At 50.5% G+C, this 19,029-nt stretch overlaps 2 protein-coding genes across 6 annotated transcripts in view; both read right to left on the minus strand.

Moving 5' to 3' along the window:
• DIP2A (disco interacting protein 2 homolog A) overlaps window positions 1-3,944 on the minus strand; it is a 117,303-nt gene extending 113,359 nt beyond the window's left edge. Inside the window, exon 1 of the mRNA XM_042956162.1 lies at window positions 3,672-3,944. Within this exon, the coding sequence (XP_042812096.1) occupies window positions 3,672-3,762 (91 nt within the window). The 5' untranslated portion in view covers window positions 3,763-3,944. The remainder of the gene's footprint in view (window positions 1-3,671) is intronic.
• Window positions 3,945-16,221: 12,277 nt separating this feature from the next.
• Window positions 16,222-19,029, minus strand: part of PCNT (pericentrin) — a 132,692-nt gene continuing 129,884 nt past the window's right edge. For all 5 annotated transcript variants that reach the window (XM_042955532.1, XM_042955531.1, XM_042955533.1 and 2 more), the window contains 2 exons: window positions 17,161-17,288; window positions 16,222-16,714 (listed from right to left, as the gene is read on the minus strand). In XM_042955532.1, coding sequence (XP_042811466.1) covers window positions 16,671-16,714; window positions 17,161-17,288 — 172 coding nt within the window. In that variant the 3' untranslated portion in view covers window positions 16,222-16,670. The remainder of the gene's footprint in view (window positions 16,715-17,160; window positions 17,289-19,029) is intronic.

The raw sequence follows: 19,029 nt of genomic DNA on the forward strand, positions 1-19,029 counted from the left end.
CTGCATCCAGGCTGCGGCCCCTGCATTGACAGAATGCAATAAAACAAGAACCAGACTAGAGTTAAAGCTTTGAAATAGACCCGTTAACCAGAATAAAGAAACGGGAGTGGAGCAAATGTAGTCTATTATGTAGGAACTTCCATTCTAAGCCACCGCAGGCCACTAAAACAAAGCACAAACTTCACACCACCATCCATGTGTTTAGAGCAGCTGGGCAGCAATAGCCCCAAGACACTAGGTGGTACCAAATCAGTTGGGAGGTATACAGGAGGCAATCTGACACTATAATAGGTAAAGCACAAGTGTTTGGGAATTAACTCTCTTTTGAAGTCACACTTTTAATAACCTCATTTTCATCCATGGACATTTTCATATGCTTTGAGGAGCCACAAGTGTGAATTCTATGTGTTTGTGGCAGGGGTGGGGGCAGGGTAGGGCGTCTAAGAAGAGCGGGTGGGGTTCTGTGGAGCTCCACCTTTCACCCACATCTTAATTTTAAGGAAAGCATAACACGGGTGCAACAGCCAGGAAAGTTAGGGAGCAAGACCACAGTTGTGCCTTATTTCCCTCTTGGGAATCCATAACGGAAAGTCACAAATCTGCCCTATGGGGAAAAAAAATCAGTGCGTTCTAAGACCAGAACCTTCCCTAACAGCCAATCCCAACTACAATGGCCAATGACCAGAATCCAATGAAGATGCTGGAGAACAAGGCCACATGAGTTATGAATAAAGGCAGGGGCATACTTTCAACCAGTCACGGGTGTACAGGCCAAGGGGAAGTTGTGCAGGATTTTCCAGATTATCCAGGTATCTAGCACCACCTGTCTCCACAGAGGCAGCCCTTTGTCCGTGAAGCTCCTCTGTCCCCTGACCTGCCTAGCACAGTGTCAAGTCTAGGTTTAAGCAAGTTCTCATTCAGACAAATGTGCGCACTGTGAAGTCATCCTATTTTGACATTACTTTCTTGTGAATGAGAAGTTTATCCCCCCACACAATGGGGGGCAGGGAGGTACAGGACAAAGAGAGGTCCGCGTCCTCCTTCTACTTGATCAAAAGTTAACAGTGACAACAATGAAACTAACTTGGGCTGCTTTAGGACTGTATTTCATTAATATTACCTTCCTGTAATTATATAAATAAAACACCTTCCCAGTGTCAAAGCATGTTCGTGTATGCCGTATGGAACTTTACAAGAACTATAGGATGTCAGTAAGGCTGGTGTTCACCCCTTCTACAGCTGACCAAACCCAAGTTCATGGCTGTTATTATTCGATGGAGGTTCACGCACACTTACCAGATGCCAGCCACCGTGTGAAGACGCCAAAAGTCTGCCTAAGATGCAGTCCCTATCACAAAGCATCTCCAAGTCCAACAGGGAGGCCCTGTGTCAACAACAATCACAACACAAACTGAAAAAGCCAGCATCAAAGGTATGGAAACACCCCGGGAGCAGGGCCAAGCATGACTGTGCCCGAATAATCACTGACCTATTTGGGCCAAAAGAAAGGTGTCAAGCCAGTCTAGAAGCTGGGACACAAGCCAGGGCTCCCGCCTCCCCGGCTGCTGCTTCACTCCATTCTTCCTTTTGAACGCTCTGTTCCCCACCTTCCTCAGCTTCAGCTATGTTTGCAGGTTCCTCTCCACTTACATATAATATTATACCCTTACTTATCTATCCGTCATCCACACAGGTCTGAAATGACGACAGCAGAAACACATTCAACAGACAAAAGGCACTTTTTCATTGAAGTACTTGCACTATCATACAAATTACCAAATTCTTGAGGATCCAATCTCGTCTGTCAACTCCCTAGAAAGCACTCAAACACACAACCACAAAACAAGAATTGAGGGAATGACAAATCCACTGGAGTAGAAACTAGGAGTGGTCTGCAAAAACATCTGAAATATGTAAAGCCTAAACTGCATCTACACGATTTTCCCCTGATGAAGAGCTGTAACAAATTCAGGACAGTACTTCCTGTCAGAACCATTCCTGATTCAAGCTTTTCAGACTTCTCAAGAGCATCTAATCACAAAGCACCCTCAAATCCACCCACTTCTTATTGCACTTCCAGTAAAAAAAAAAAAAAAAAAAAAAAAAAAAAGTGTCACACATCATAGAGCCTTAAAAAATTTCAACGTCGAATTCACAACAGTCGCAGGTAGATGCCATATTATCTGTAAAAGAAAGATAACCACCTACCACTCTGAGGTCAGTGGGGATTACATGAGTTAGTCCAAGCAAGTCCATACTTATTTATTAGATGGTTGTTTCAAAACTTCCCTACCCCAACCTGAGCCAAACATATCAACCTGAAACTTAAAGTAAGAATAACTGGACTACGGAAAAAATGACTTGTAAAAACCGAAAATGCATTTAAGTTTTGAAAACAGTTATTTAGATGCTTTTCTTCAAAGGCTGCAAGGCTGCCCTGATACTGGGCAAAAACTTGCTCTTCCCGCGATGAATCCAAACAGAACATCAGGACACAAGTCTTGGGCACGAGGTAACGTCTAGACGGGGAAAGCCACCCACCTCTGAGGGGGAATCACTCCAGTCTATTTTTAACAAACATTTATTGAACTTTTTTTTTTTTTTTTAATTTTTAAAAATTCCGAAAATGGGGCAACTTGGCATATGTTATTTTAGCCGGAACAATCCGGAGAGTCAGGCGCTGTTCTAAGCCCGCTCTACAGCGGAGGAAACTGACACACAAGGCTGGAGTTGGGCTCACGGGTCCACACTCCACGCCAGCAGCAGCTGCCCGGGTACAGCCACCCTCAGGAAGCTCAGACCTGCAGCCTAAACCTCGGACACACACCGCCTACTGCTTGGACAGACAAAAAAAAACAAAAAACAAAAAACGGTCATTCCCGTCGAGACTCACGTGCTTTAGGCCAAACCACGCAAACAGCAGGGCACAGCGACCCGCCGGAAACCCAAAGGCTGGGGGCAGAGGAAGGGGGGATCCGACCTCCGGATGAGGGCTGGGAGGGGACCCCAGGATCCGAGATGAGGGCCAGGCAGGATCTAGGTCGGGGTCTTGGGGTCCTGGGGTGAGGGCAGGGAGGGGCTCCCGGGGTCCGTGGTGAGGGCTCGCGGAATCCGGGCTGGAGTCTGGGGTCCCGGGATCCGAGGTGAGGGCAGGGCGGGGGTCTCGGGGTCCCGGGTGAGAGCCGGGAGGGAATCGGGCCGGGGTCTGGGGTCCCAGGGTGAAGGCAGGGCGGGGGTGCCGGAGTCCGGGCTGGGAAGGGGTCCCGGGGCGGGGGGGTGGGGGCGTGAGGGCGGGGCGGGATGCTGGCCAGGGTCCCGGGGTCCGAGGTGAGGGCAGGGCGGGGGTGTCGGGGTCCGAGGTGAGGGAAGGGCAGGGGTCTCAGGGCTCGGGGTGAGGGCAGGACGGGATCCGGGCTGGGGACTGGGGTCCCGGGGTCCGAGGTGAGGGCAGGGCGGGGGTCTCGGGGTCCGGAGTGAGGGCCGGGCGGGATCCGGGCTGGAGTCTGGGGTCCCGGGGTGCGAGGTGAGGGAAGGGCGGAGGGTCCGGGGTTAGGGGTCTCGGGGTCCGAGGTGAGGGCAGGGCAGAGGTCCCGGGGTCAGGGGTGAGGGTAAGGAGGGATCCGGGCCAGTGTCGGGGGTCCCGGGTGAGGGCCGGGGGCAGGGCCGCTCACCTTCCGACAGCTCCAGCTCCAGCTCCGCCAGGCTCTCCCGCACCTCGGCGGGCAGCGGCACCGCCTCCAGCGCACACCCGCGGTCAGCCATGGCCCGCTTGGCCGCGCCCCGCGGATGACCAGGCCGGATCGCGCCCGGGGTGGGGGGGGCTGGGGCCGCGTTCCCGGCCGGGCCAGGGCCGGGTGGTGGCGGCGCAGGCGAAGCCTACCTCGCTCCCCTCAGCCCCGCGTCCCGCATCGGCCCGGCGGGGAGCTGAGGCGGCGGGGCAGGGGCGCGGCCCGAGCGGCTGCGCACCGGCGCGGGCGCGAGCACGGGCGCGGGCGCGGGCGCGAGCACGGGATCCACGGCCACCCCGCGCGCTCCCGGCCGCCTGGCAAGCCCTACATGGAGTGCGCGTGCGCGGCGAGAAGGGCGGGAGGGAGAGTGCGCTTGCGCGGCAGGTCGCGGGCCGGTTTGGCGTCCCCGGCCCGCCCAGCAACACCGAAGACTCGCCCCCATTGGCCCCGAGGATGCAGCGAGGGCACTGCGGGGTCTCATTGGAAGAGGTCGCAGACAAGATTGTCACCTGGGCTCAGGTCGCTGCCCGAGTCCGTCTAGCACCTGCTGGATTCCGCGGTGGCTTCCTTCCTGGGCTGGAGTCTCAGACCTCAGGCAGGGACTCTCCTCCGAGTTTGGGGTCTGGGCCCAGGCGGCTGCCCAGGCACTGCCCACTGGGATGAGAGCAGCCAGTCAGTTTGTGTGACCCTGCAGGCCCTGTAAGCGGTCCCTTCAGCTTCACTGTTGGAGCTTTTCACCGATTCCCAGTAGCCTTGCTGGGACAGCCTCTGCACACTTTGAATGCCCTGGCTTTGCGTTCCTGCTCTCAGAGTAGCAGATATTTACATGGGCCCCCTTGTGAGCCAGACATTTCCCCCAGGGCTTTGTATGTATTAACTCATTTACTTTTCAAAACAGCTGTAGAAGGTATATTATTGACCAGGAATGAGCTCCAGCAGCCATTTCAGACCGTGAAGTGACCGTAGGAAGTGGGAGGACAGGTACAGGGGAACAACAAAACATTAGGAACCTGGGGGCTGGCTGGAGCTGAACCGAGAGACCCACAGGAGTCCTGAAGGAGCTGTTCCCCCAATACATACAGGGAAGTGAATCTGCACTGCGCAAGGGTGGACTGTAGTGGATGTGAATGCAGGCTGTGGGGCTCCACCTTGCCTAAGGTCATTTCCTTCCTGGAGCCGTCCACATCTGGGGACTGAATGAGTGAAGCAAGACTATAAAGATCTGGCCACCTGGGCCCAACACAGGACACCTCTGTGAGCAGTACCAGTTCAGTTCCAGAACACACCAGACTGGCCTTCGGACACTTCTGCTTCCTCTGCCCAGCCCTACTTCCTCCCCTTCCTCTCACAGGTGTTGAGACCAGATAAATATCTTGCACCCAAACTCCATCTAGCATCCGCTTGTGGAGAAGCCGTCCTGCAACAGTTGGTACGAGGAGTAGCACATGAGGAGATGGGTGGCATCACTCACCCCTTGCGGTGGGTGGAGCACTCACAGCCCCTGTGGGGTGATCGTTGATGTTTCACCAGCTTTGAAGTGAGAGTGTGAACCAGTGAAAATGGAGCACTAAGTGGGTGACGTATTAAGCCTTTCACATTATAGTCGCTATAAGGAAGGACAATGGAACCGGACGGCCTCTCCTTATAGATGCTCTTAAGAAAAACAACAGGCCGCTGAAAGCCATGGAGCTCTCTTTGGTCGCATATAAAGAAACCATCTCCTACACTGAGATGATAGAGACCGGGTTCCGGGGCACCTGGGGGGCTCAGTTGGTTAAGCGTCCGACTCTTGATTTTGGCTCAGGTTATGATCTCACGGTTTGGTTCATGAGTCCGAGCCCCATGTAGGGCTCTGCTCTGACAACGCAGAGCCTGCTTGGGATTCTCTCCGTCTCTCTGCCCTTCCCCCACTTGCTCTTTCTCAAAAATAAACAAACGTTGAAAAAAAAAAAAAAAAGATACAGACCAGGCCAAGGAATTAATACCTCAAAGATGGTAAACACCCAGCCAAGGCAGTTATGTTATGCTGAATTTGGGGACTTGGTTGGGAAAAGCTGGGGTTGGAGGTATTTGATATCTGGGTAGATACCCTCAAAGGTTTTCACTCCCCAGACTACCTTGAACCTTTGGAGCCTGCCCACATGGCTTACCTTTCCCTGTTAACCTAACATTCCTTCCCCTCACCTACTGGACACTAGGCATATAATTATGGTTATCTTTTGGCATATTAGCTGGAAACACGAGATGGAAATGGAATTCTATTTCCCTCCCCCTCAAAAGAACGGTGCAGTTTGCTAGGGCTGCAGTAACAAAGACACACAAACAGGATGGCTTGCCAGGAATGGACTGTCTTACAATTCTGGAGGCCAGAAGTCAGAACAAGATGACAGCAGGGGGGCACCTGGCTGGCTCAGGCAGAAAAGCATGTGACTCTTGTCCTAGGGGGTCATGAGTTCAAGCCCCACATTGGGGTTAGAGATTACTAAAAAAAAATAAACTTAAAAAAAAAAAAGATGACAGCATGGTTGGTTCCTTCTGAGAGCTGTGAGCTGTGAGAAGCTGTCATTCCTCCTTCCAAGCTTCTGAGGGCTTTCTGGCTATGCTTGGTGTTCCTTGGCTTGTAGGTGCATCATGCCAATCTCCGCCTTCACGTTCATAGCTTTCCCCCTACGTGTGTGTCTGTTTATGTGTCCAAATTCCCCCTTGCCTATAAGGACACCAGTCAAACTGAATTAGAGCCCACCCTGAATGAATTCATCTTAACTTGATCATCTGCGGAGACCCCACTTCCAAATAAGGCCACATTCACAGGTGCTGGGGGTCAGTACTTCAACCGGTTTTCAGGGAGGAGGTGGGGATACAATTCAACCCATAACAAGCTGTAAGACCCAGCCAAGCCAACGTGAACTGCCAGGGCCTGGGAACATTTGTTGGGGGCCACATTATGTGTGCTTGATGAGCGGTTGAATTCTTCAGCATGACCCTTGCAGAAATCAAAAGGGAGCTGCAACGTAAAACTGGGTAGAAGAGTTTACCGACTTTTCAGCAATCTTCTAAGATAGGGGATTTAGCACCTGCACGACAACCGGCTGTAAACTTGCTGAAGGGATGGCTGCTGGCATGATGGTGTACCTAGTGCTGCATGACAGATTACTACACACTTAGTGGCTTAGAACAACAAGAATCATCTCTCTCAATTACTCATTTACTCAAATGTCTGACAACTGATGTTGGCCCCCAGACTGTGGAACGTGTGGAACAAATCTACAGTTTTGCCTGTTTGCGATGTTAACTCATGCCTTCTGTCATAGTCCAGAGATCAGGACCACTTAGACATCCTGGAGATGATTACATTGTCCCATTACATCAATAACATCATGTTGATCGGCCAGATGAGCAAGGAGTGGAGAAGATTCTGGAGACCTTGGTAAGATACAGATACTCCAGAGAGGAAATAATAAACCCTATGAAGATTCAGGGACCTGCTACATCAATATTATTTTTAGGGATCCAGTGGTCAGCAGTGGCCCAGGGCATCCCTTCCAAAAGTAAAAGACAATTATTGCATCTTGCACCTTCAACCATTGGAAAGCAAGACACTGTCGGACCTCTTCACAGTCTGGAAGCAGCATACTCCACCCATAGGAATACAGCTCTGATCAAATACTGGGTGATTTGGAAAACTGTCAGTTTTAAGAAAAGCCCAGAACTTTGATATCTAGAAACTTGGATCCTCATCATGGCCCTCCTGTTAGAGTGGCCCATACGGGGTGCAGGTAATTAACGGAGGCCATAATAGGTCAAGGCTGTGATGCAAGTAGCTACGCTGCCTGAGTCATATGTTCTAGCAGGTGGTATTGGTGGTTATTGGCGGTGAAGGAACAATGCAATGTGGAGTTTCTAACATGCCCCAGTAGGAGATTCTCGATTCAGGACCCTGAGGTTCTGACATACCACTTGGAGCAGAGAATGTATATGTCTTTTGGGGGGAAAAAATGCCTTGTTTTGCTACTGTGTTCTGATAGGGATGTAACACCTGACCTTGGGACACCAGATCACCATGCAGCCCAAATTGCTCATTATGACATGGGTGCTATCAAACTTACCAGGTCATAAAGTCAGCTGGGCCCAGCACAATCCATCATGAAATGGAAGCAGTGCATTCAAGACTGAACATGAGAATGTAGAAGTCACAGGTGAGTGCCGAATAGGTAGCCCAGACCCGTACAGCACCCCCTGCTGTTGTGCTAGAGCCACTCCACCATTCCACATCTGTGACCATACAGGGGGCCTTGATGACCAATTGACTAGGAAAAATCTTGAGCTTGGTTCATAAATGAGTGGGCTTGGGGGATGCCTGGGTGGCTTAGTCAGTTAAGCGGCCAACTCTTGATTTCAGCTCAGGTCACGATCTCATAGTTTGTGAGTTCGAGCCCCATGTTGGGCCCTGTGCTGGCAATGCAGAGCCTGCTTGGGATTCTCTCTGCCCCTCCCCCACCCACTCTCTCTCTAAATAAACTAACTAACTAAATGGGCCGGCTTGGTATGTGAGTTCAAACTGCACATGGACAGCAGCTACACTGCAGCCTCACTCCAGGGCGGGGGTGGGGGGGAGCTTGTAAGACAGTGGTAAGGGCATATCCTCCCAAAGGGCAAAGGCATTCACTTTTTTTTTAATGTGACAAGTGAACCACGGACAGTGTTGGATGACCTAGGTAGGTGGCTGGCTTAGGGCCTGGAACAAAATTCAAACCTGGGATAAGGAGCTCTGTGATACATGCATGAGGATAGATTTATTGGAATAGGCACCAAGTGGGTGGTCTTTGTGTAAAATGTTGAAGTCTAGAGAGCATCCATGAAAGAAGTATTAAACAGCCAAGTGGACAGAATGACCGGCCAGCTACATTGGACAGCAGTTGCCACTGGGCACAAGGACAAAGTGGCCAAGGTGCTAGAGCAGAGGCTACCCGTGGGCCCAGCAGTGTGAGTTCTCTGATCACGGCTGAGCCACCAGCTGCCACTGAATGTCTAACCTGCCAGCAGAAGAGACCAATGCTGAGCTTCCATTATGTCTCCTGACCTTGAAAAGGTCAATCAACCAACTTCACTCTATTGGAACTTCCATTCTGTAAGGGGCAGCAGTTCTTTTTCACAGGAATAGATTCATATTCTATGTATGCTTGGGCTTCTTGCCCACAAATATCAACCAGCAAGGGCTTAAGGAGTGTTTGTTCCACTGGCACAGGACCCCGTATGGCCTCATATCAAATAGGACTCACTTTACAGCACAGGAAGTGCAGGAGGGCACTTCAGGCAGCAGAAGTGCAGTGACCATGAGATCCACTGCCTGAGAGAGCATCGGGACAGCCAGCCAAAGGCACAGCTGTGGTGCCAAGTTGGGAGTCAATATTCCGCAAAGACAGGGTGCCGTTCAGACCTTTATATGCCACTGTATCCCCAAGAGGAAGGATACATGAGTTGAAATCAAGGGGTGGAAACAGGAGTGGCCCCACTTACCATCGCTTTCCACTGTGGCACTCTGTGCTTCCTATCTTCCCAAGTTCAGACTGCAGGGTTAGAAGTCCTAGTCGCCCAAAAGGACCCTCACCAGGGAACATGCCAACTGTTCCCCTGGATTGCAAACTATGGTGGTCTGGAAACCTTGGGGTCCTTGCATCTAGGAACAAGCAGGCAAAAGGAGGAGTCACTGTCTTGGCAGTGGAGAAGGTAGGGCATCTCCTGCATTAATTACACAATGAGGAAGAATATGTGGAACCCAGGTGGTCTGTGTGGGTGCCTCTTGGTAGTCCTTTGCTTAACTATGATGAAAAAACTAAAGAATTAAAACACTAACTCAAGAAGATATATGCACCCTTCTGTTTACCGCAGCAGTGTTTACAGTAACCGATAAGTGGAAGCAGCCTAAGTGTCCACTGACTGATGAATGGATAAAGAAGTGGTGTATATACAATGGAATACTTCTCAGCCATAAAAAAGAATGAAATCTCGCCATTCACTATAATATCGATGGAACTAAAGGCTATTATGCTAAGTGAAGGAAGTTAGGCAGAGAAAAGACACAAACCATATGATTTCACTCATCTGTGGAATCTAAAACACAAACAAGAAAGAGAACAGACTCATAAATACAAAGAACTGGTTGTTGCCAGAGGGGAGGCGGTGGGAGAATGGGGGAAATAGAAGGGGATGAAGACGTACGAACTCCAGTGGTAAAATATGTTAAGTCATGGGGATGAAAAGTACAGCATAGGGAATACAGTCAACAATACAATAACATCGTTCAGTGACAGATGGTGACTATGCTTATCGTGGTGATAATGTATAGAATTGTTGAATCAATATGTTGTGCACCTGAAACTGATATAACATTGTATATCAACTATATTTCAATTAAAAATAAAAATACATTAGAAATAAAAACATAAGCTAAAAACATTTTATTCCATCAAAAATTAAAAAATAGGGGCCCCTGGCTGGCTCAGTCAGTAGAGCATACAACTCTTGATCTTGGGGTTGTGAGTTCAAGCATCATGTTGGGCACAGAGATTAAAAATATTAGATATAGAAATAAAAATGCATTAGAAAAAAAAGAAGTCTAAAGAATTCAACTTGCACATGTAATGAAAGGGTCTGCCTCTCGATTCACAGATTCCTGAAGTCTGGCTGTAAGGGAGGGAGCAGATACGTGTGCTAATGGTTTAAGGAGCACACCACTTTCAGACAGTCCCTCAAACTTTGAAGATGTGTTTCCACGCTGGTGCCGAAAGAGAGCCTTCAGCAACCGCTCCACTCTTTGGTCAAGGCAATTTTTTCCAGCCGATGGGATACATGGTGTTAGTTCGCAAACTGGTCCCCATATGTGGAGGGAAAGGAGAGACCAAGGGAGGAGGCGGACAACTTCAGGTTGGTAGGTGGCAGCTATACTAAGCAAGGTACCTTCTTTACGAGGCCTCTCTTGGGCAGACATCAGACAGGCAGATCTCCACACCCACCTGCCAGAACCTTAAAGGTTTATACAGAGGCCTTCACAGGATTCAGTCACATACACGATCCAGATGGTGTCAACAAGGCTATGTCCTCGGAACAGCTCCCACAGTGGGAACAGTAGGCAGTGGGTACGTTCCAAGGACAGGGGAGGGAGTGGAGAGCCTCCAGTTGCACAGGTCCAGCTCACAGGTCAACTGGCAGTCACATCCTCTCGATGGCCTCCCCAACACACAGTGAGCCCAGTGAGTTCTAAGAGCGTGAGCTGACCCTGCACCTTCATGGCTTGAGAACAGCCCGTGCAGGGCTGCAGCTGGGTGGGATACTCTGTAAGCCCATGGGTGCTGGTGCCGACGGATGCCTTGCAGGCAGGAAGCCCAATTCACACCTGGAACGTGTGTCTATTTCTAGGCTGACAAATCACGGCCTCCTCTGTAACGTAGGGAGCCAGGCCGCCACATCACCGTCTCAGCATTGGCATTCTGTCGGCAACGCAGACGCTAAGAGGCAGAAGCCAAATGGAAATCTCCCCAAATCCACCCCTAAGCTGGGTGGTGGAGTCACTCCTGTCCACTCCTAGCCGATGCCAGCATGCCGTGTAGATCCGTCTGAAGAACAAACCCGTTCTCTCCTGTTCTGTCAACTGGTCATGGGGAACTTCCCAGGAGAGCAGAGCACAGGGGAGGCAGGAAGTAGAAAACTCAGCACCACTCACTCTGGTCATTCGGATCTGTCCAGACCCAGTGTCGTACGTCCTCCAACGTGATGGCATTAGACGGCGGGAGGGAGCTCTGGGAGGTAACTGGGGTAGAGGAGGTGGTGAGGGTGAAGCCCGTATGACCGGGATCAGCGCCTGCCGAGTCAGAAGGCTTGCTTCCCCTCCCCACTCTCCACCACGCGAGGAGACAAGTCAAAGTAAGCGGTTTGCGTCCTGAGGGGCCTCGCCAGAACCCCACCCCACTGGCACCCTCATCTTGGGCCTCCAGCCTCCACAACTGGGAGAAATACATTTTTGTTGTTTGTAAGCCACACAGTTTATGGCATTTCGTTACAGCAGCCCAACCTAAGGCTACACGGTGTCCAGCCCTCCGCGGGTGTGTCACGGCGTGTTTGGGCCGTCTCCTCCCAGAGGAGGCCTGTTCTTCTCTACTGGGATCAAACTCTTGACATGGGCCCAAAAGCAACAGCACCTGATAAAAAGGTTTATATTCAGGCTCCCTCGTCACTTTTTCCTCAATACCAACCAGAAAAGACGATTAGTTCAATTTCAGCAGAGGCAGCAGTGCCCGTCACTATCTTATTTTAGGGTCTTTGTTTAGACATCATAGAACTTTGATCCATTCCACTGAAAACATCACAGTCACAGGTCCTAATGAACGGAAAGCAGCAAGAGATATGCTGGCTTGTGAGGCAGATTCCACTCAAAGTCAGGGCTGCCCCTGTGGCAGTTTCTGGGGGTCAAGGAGCCTGCAGAACAGCATGTGTCCCTTCCAACGTCAGAGGCAAACAGCCGTGCCTTGTACCGCCTACCGTGAGGGATGGCTTGTTTGGACCCAGTGTGCATGCCGAGGAAGCCACAAGACGTTAGCGTCCCCGCAGACCAGGACGACCACAGGCCTGCAGCTTTGACGCAGGCCGTCATGCTTGCTGCTCAGGTCATCAAGACACCCAACGCAGGATGCTGGACACTGCTTCACTTAGCCCCATTAGGGCAGACCACTAGGGTCTTGAGGCAAAGCTTTGCCTCCTCCTGTTGCTAACTCAGTTTCCATTAGAGAAACATCAAACTTACCCCTGAATCCTGGCGGAGACCAAACTCCTGCCCAAGCAACACACAACTCACGCAGCACGTTGTACCCTGGGTGCTGTCTGATGGCTGAGCCATGAGGACAGGCAGGTGCAGCGGAGCCCTAATCACCTTAAGCGCTATTTATATGAGGTGTAATGAAAATATATAGATTTGACCTTTGCTGGTTTCCTGGCTCCTAAAACCCTCGGAATTTCCTGATAAGAGTGTCCTTTTGTTACAATGAGCCCCCTTTGACCGCCCCTGAGTTTTTCACTAATGACTTGGCTCATGGTGAGGTCCCTAGACAGCTTCAGGATGGGGGCCAGTCACCAGAGGGGCGGGGCTGGAGACGGACTTCAGGCACGTGGCAGATAATCATGACTACATCACGAAGCCCTGATAAAAGCCAGTGGGCAAGGTTTGGGGGGCTTGCAGGTTGGTGAACACCCTGTGTGGGTGGCACGCCCACAGAGGGCAGGGAAGCTCTGTGTCCTGCCCCTGAGCCTGTCCTGCACGTCGCTTCCACTCTGCTGCCCGAGTCCTATCCTTCTCACCAAACCAGTGAATCCAGCATTTCCGTGCATGGAGTCATTCTGGCAAATCACCAAACCCGAGGGGAGAGGTTGTGAAAACAGCCACATTTGTAGTTGTGGCCCGGGGACCCCACTTACAGCTAGTGTCTACACTTACAGCTAGTGTCTAAAGTGGGGCAGTCTAGGTAGTGTCAAAATTAAAGTGTACAAATGTAAATTGCATGAACAGGTGGTCTGGGTTCCCATTAAATTTCCCCGAGTTGTCCACATGCCTCTGTCCACTCCTGTTTGGACATGGATTTGCTTTCCTTGCCCAAAGCTCATTTGTGGACCACTAGCCCCCCCTCCCCCCCCCAAATTCGTGTTCAGCATCCCTGCTTCTCACAGAGAGTGTGGCATTCCCTTTTACTGTTAACTCCCATCACCCGGAAGGAGCTCTCCCGGCGGATGGTGGAAAGGCCTGCCGACTCGAGGCACCCCTCAAGGAGCCTTTCCTCCCACGGCAGGGGAGCCTGGGGGTGAGCCGGGCACAGCCCCTGTTACCATCGTGCCAATGATTCCGGAGCAATTTCTGCTTCTCATGCTGTGACACTGGGCTCTGCTGTCCCAAGGGAGCTGCTTCCTCCAGACAACAGTCCCTTTCAACAAGAGCAGACTGTCCCCTGAATCAGCAGGGGCGGGGTTGCTGTATGGGCTGGTGTGACTGGCCCCAATCACCACAGGGCAGCTGGATGGCAGCCCACAGTGAGGACAGGAAAACCCATCCGTAGCCCATCCTCACCAGGCACCTCTTGGTACTCGGTAATTTCAGACTCAACTGTAAGAGGAGAAAACAAGGGACATCTTCTAAAACCAAGACTATTATGATCTCAAATCTTTCTGGTGGGAAGCTTATGTCACCCAACCAGCCAAGGTGCTGGCTGAGGACCAGGAAACAAGGCCCTGGCGAAGGAAGAGGTGATAAATGTCGAGTAGGGCCTCGTGACTCCATGCAGAGCAGGGACACCTTCCCCTTCCATCTCCCCCACTTCGTGTGACAAGCCACAGTGCATCAGCTGCACAAAGTTGTGAAGGGCTGACCCAGTCCTACAGGCGAAGTCTGTCTCCCCTGGAGAGCAGCACTATTGAGACGCAGCCCCGTGTGGGCCTTGGAGAGGCCCAAGGCCATCGTGGATAACTCACCTCAGGCAGGCGGATTAAGTTACGTCTCAGTCATGTGTGTGAAGGAGAACACATGCTCAGTAGACGAGGAGTAGACGCGGAGTAGACGCACTGCCCACGTGCCTTCAGATCAGTTCTCGCCCGTCTGTCGTGCACAAGGACCGTCCCAGGCTCCCTTGTCCGGTCTTGGCCGACAGGAGGGCCAGAGGACAAAGATGGGACGTTTCTCTGGAGGCTGACAGGTCTCATCATGTGGTCAGCTCCTGCAAGAGCGCCCTGTCCCTGTGTCCCTGACAGCCCCTGGGTGCCAGCAGCTTCTGGCCGGGCTCAGAACAGCGCCCCTGCCTGCAGAGTAATCAAATCCTTGTATTAAATCCCCTTTGTTTGGAAACCCAGTGTGGTTTCTGTTTCCCGGTCTGAGCTCTGATATGGTATCCTACGTTAGAGTAAGACATCCTAGCCCAGACTGTGGGTGGTATTTTTTCATCTTTCATTACGAAAATTTTCAAACAATGACCATATACCATTATATGAGCCAGATTCAATATTTTACAAAGATTTTGCCATGCTTACTTAATCCATATTTGTGTGTATTTTTTCCTAACCATAGAGCCATCTCAGAGTGCATCCAGTGGTTGTAGCCCCTTGTTCTTAGTAATTCGGCATACAACACCTAAGAAAGCAGCATTCTGTTACATAACTGTCAGCACAACCGGGAATTAAAATTCCCTTAAAAGCTATCATCCAGTACAGGTTCAGTTACCCCCAAAACCACCTTTATAGCCGTTGGTCCTCAATTTAGGAACTAAACTTCACACCCATCTCATTGGTTGTGTCTCCTGTTTCTTTTCACTGAGAACAGGCCCTCATCAATGCTGTCAATCTGATGAGACTAGGTGAATCACTTACAGAATATCCCATGTTTGGGGGCACCTGGGTAGTTCAGTCGGTTGAGCGTTTGACTTTGGCCAGGTCATGATCTCACGGTTTGTGACTCTGAGCCTCTCATCGGGCTCTGTGCTGTCAGCTTCAGATCCTCTGTCCCCTCCCTCTCTGTACCTCCCCCACTCATGCTGTCTCCCTCCCTCAAAAATAAATAAAACATTTAGAATATCCCCCACGTTTGTCTTTTTCCTCATGGTTTTATGTCATTTGTTCCTCCATCTATAAACCAGGAGCAGCCACAGGAGACACCGTGCAGTTCACCCATCATCACACCCAGAGGCCCAAACGCCAGGCCGCCCGCTGACCCATGGGTACTGTGCTTTTAGGACCTGACCTGATTATCCTGCCGTGGGTTGCAGAACGGCAGGTCTCTAATGGGATAGTCCCCTCCTTATTAATTAGCTGGCACCTTTCCGTAAGAAGAATGTTCCCTCGCCTACGAGGATGACTGGCCGTTCTCCTATGGAAGGCAGGGTGAACACCTCTTTCTCTTTAAGGACCAGCTCCCACAGGTACTGAGCTGGCGTGATGGTCACTTCTGCTGGTGGCTCTAAATGAGGCCTCCCACATGGACATTTATTCTGTATCTGATAACCAACCAGATCACTATTCTTCTGGATGCGGAACCGAAGAGACACGTCCAGGCTTCAGCGACAGCAACCAGCAGAGCACAGAGCTCGGCAGAAAAGGTGGAAAGGCTGTAAGGAACTGGCCTCACAGTCGTGTTAGCTGCTGCACAGAAAGTGCAGACGCACACCGGTGCTGTAGGCCGGAAGGAACATCTATCATGGAAGTAAGCTGTGATTCAGAAAAAATGGTTTTGTGTTAAAGCCTACGCTCAGCAGAATAAATGTCATACTCAGAGGTCTTGAAATCACATGGAGATACTCAACTAGGAAACCAAGTAAGACCCAGCAAAAGGCAAGTGGCTACCTGTCTTTACCAGGTGAGGAACACTTTGTGTCCCTCCGAAAACCCTGACATACAGGAATTCCCAGTCTCTGTTTTGGTTTCTTGCCACTGATAAAGCAAATTGGAGAAGACTGAAACACAACACAAGGGCCGTTCACAAATAAAATAGTGCTGGACTTTTATTCTTTTTGGTTTTTGTGTGCTTGTGTTTTTAAACCAAGTCCCCATCTGTACACTTGAAGAAAATAAACAACAGGAGGCCAGGCTCTGCTTCCTTCTTGGAGGCGGGCAGGGGCTCTGCCAATGTGCCCGGGGCAGGGCAGACACCTGTCACTCACGAGCGCACACGTCACCTCAGAAAGGTAAGGACCTAAGACGCACTGAAATTACACAGAATATACTCCACTTGGCTTTGTAGTATTACAAACAGGTGAGAACACCTAAGGAGCCGCACTAGGGGGGCTGGCATCTCCGGCACGTGGAGAGACTGTGTGCTGCCCAGATGCCACGCCACAAGCTTCCCTTAGACAAAGGAAAAAGAACCCCAATCTTCTCCTCAAGTAGAATTGTCGTAGGTAAGAGCCGCAAGGATTTTATTCATTGTTTAATTTTCTGGTGGCAGGATTTCTTTGAAGTACAATCTAAAAATAAAGAAAAATGACGTAGCAATTCGTTAGAACTCTTCATGTGTCTCTTAAGAATTTCATGATACTGAAACAGTACCACTGAATTAACCTCATTTATGGTAAAAATAAGAATTACAACTAAAATATACCATGGCTTAAACTACGTTAGTGAAGAAGCCCCCACAAATTCTATCCTGAAACATAATTACTTGTTCCCTGTGAGCATAAAATGGAGCAAAAGGCCCGGCTAGTGATCAAGCAAATGGACCCCACGCTCATGCTGAAGACACTGCTCACACTTCTGGAGGTGCCTTCGCCCAACGATCCTAGTAACGATGGTTAATGATTAAGACCGAAAGTAACAACACTTGCTAACCTGAATACTACAGCCTCTGCGATGTTACTTTTCGTTCCCAGGGTTCAGTGTGTTATTTTAGAAAACACAGAAGAACTTTTATTACCTGGAGGTGCCCCGCCCAGTCTCTGCTGGATCATCTCTAAATGATGAATATATTCTGTCAACGAATGTTCAGGGTCTTGAGAAGCAGTCAGGGATCTTTCTGATTTTGAGTTTGAGGATGGAGCGGATCTTCAAACAAACACATAAAACAAGAGTGGAAGTCAGCACCCAGAGCACAGACAGGCAGCAGGGAACGGGGTGAAGCAGACAAACATCGCCTTCATATCCTTTACCACGAAAAAAAAAATGAAGCATGTACATATGTGTGTGTGCGTTTGTTCGTTTTGGTTTTTAAAATGTAGTTATGCGTGTACGTGTGTATGTACATATGTATGCAAACTCTACGCCCAACGCAGGGCGCAAACTCACGACCCTGAGATCAAGAGTTGCACTCCCTGCAGGCTGAGCCAGCCAGGCGCCCCAAAAGTAAGGCATTTTTTAAAAATGCTATGTAATGCTTTTAAAAACTAACTTCTATAAAATGTTGCAGGCTTAAAATGACTAAAACTTACTGTATACTATGATTTTATTCATAAAATCTTCATGTATGAATTCATTATCCCAACTGGTTTTTGCACCACTGTCCCTCAGACCCACCTCTTCTTTGTGCCCTGAGGGTGACCCAACTACCCACGGGACTTTTCCGATGGTCCCGAACTGTCCCCTTCACCGGAGGCACAACCCGTCCCATTCTGGTCCCTACTCAGTGCATCTTCCTCCTGGTCCTCTGCTGTCACTGTTTCTCAGGGTAGGGACACTTCCTGTTCATCCTCACCCCGTCCACATTGGAGAGGCCTCGGCCACCAGACCAGGAACCTCTGCCTTCCCCACACAGAGTGGACACGTGTGCGTTCCCTGCCTTGCTCGTGGCCGGGCCAAAGCCAAAACTTTCATGATACGTCTCCCTGAGGAACTGCACACGTTGGTGGAACGTCATCAGCACAGGAGATCAAGACCCGGACGCACAACACATGTGCCTGGGCTGCCCCGTGGCACGGCCGTGGCGCCTGTGTGTACTGCACCATCTCTCCTGTTGGGACAGCCACACCAGTGGCCGCCACACTCCTGAAGTGTGGTCTGCACTGACATGCCACCGTCAGCCAGGGGCATGGGGTGAAGGAGCGAATGCCGGTCAATGGCACTTCGGAGACAGTGCTGTACCCTAAGAGCGGAGCTTGCTCTGGAAAGCTCACTCAGAGAAACAGAAGACTGGATGTGTGTGCAAACACCCACAAAGATGCAAACTGAATTCTGCTACACATTTTAAGGGTGTGTTACAAACACTGGAGGTCATGTTGTTGAAAGAATTACGTAAATGACTCCTGCTCTAGATTTCCTCACACCAGCACTTGGACAGGATGGTCACATGGTTCAATCTTCAGAAATGCAACGGAAGTCACATCTTCCGTAATTAGCACCTGGATGAGAAATCCCTCTGTTGGGAAAACACGCTCTGGGGACAAGGCGGGGCCACATCCCACCACCCCCACCAGGGCCTCAGGACGTGCCGATTCCATATAATCCTGGCTCAAACCCTTAGGCCATTATGGAAAGCTTTCCTCAATTTAATTTTTAAACAAAACTGCATTCTACCGTCCAACCACAAGTCCTCCTATCTCTTAAAACGAAAAGGGCTCTTCCCCACCGAAATAACCTGTGGATGTTTAACTGTGTTGCTGTAACATCTCAACTGCCAACTGAGTGCTAAGTACAGAGATAACATCATGTGTGCAAAACCCCAATCCCAGAGAACTATGGTGAGCCCACCAAGGCCTTGCGTGGCTGTGTGCACGTCTGGGGAGGGGTCCCGCGGTTGGAGACAAACCCGTGCACAGCGGCTGCACTACAGCGCGGGCCCGGCTGCAGTGAA

Source organism: Panthera leo, chromosome C2 (assembly GCF_018350215.1).
Source record: "Panthera leo isolate Ple1 chromosome C2, P.leo_Ple1_pat1.1, whole genome shotgun sequence".
In the NCBI taxonomy this organism is placed as follows: Eukaryota; Metazoa; Chordata; class Mammalia; order Carnivora; family Felidae; genus Panthera; species Panthera leo.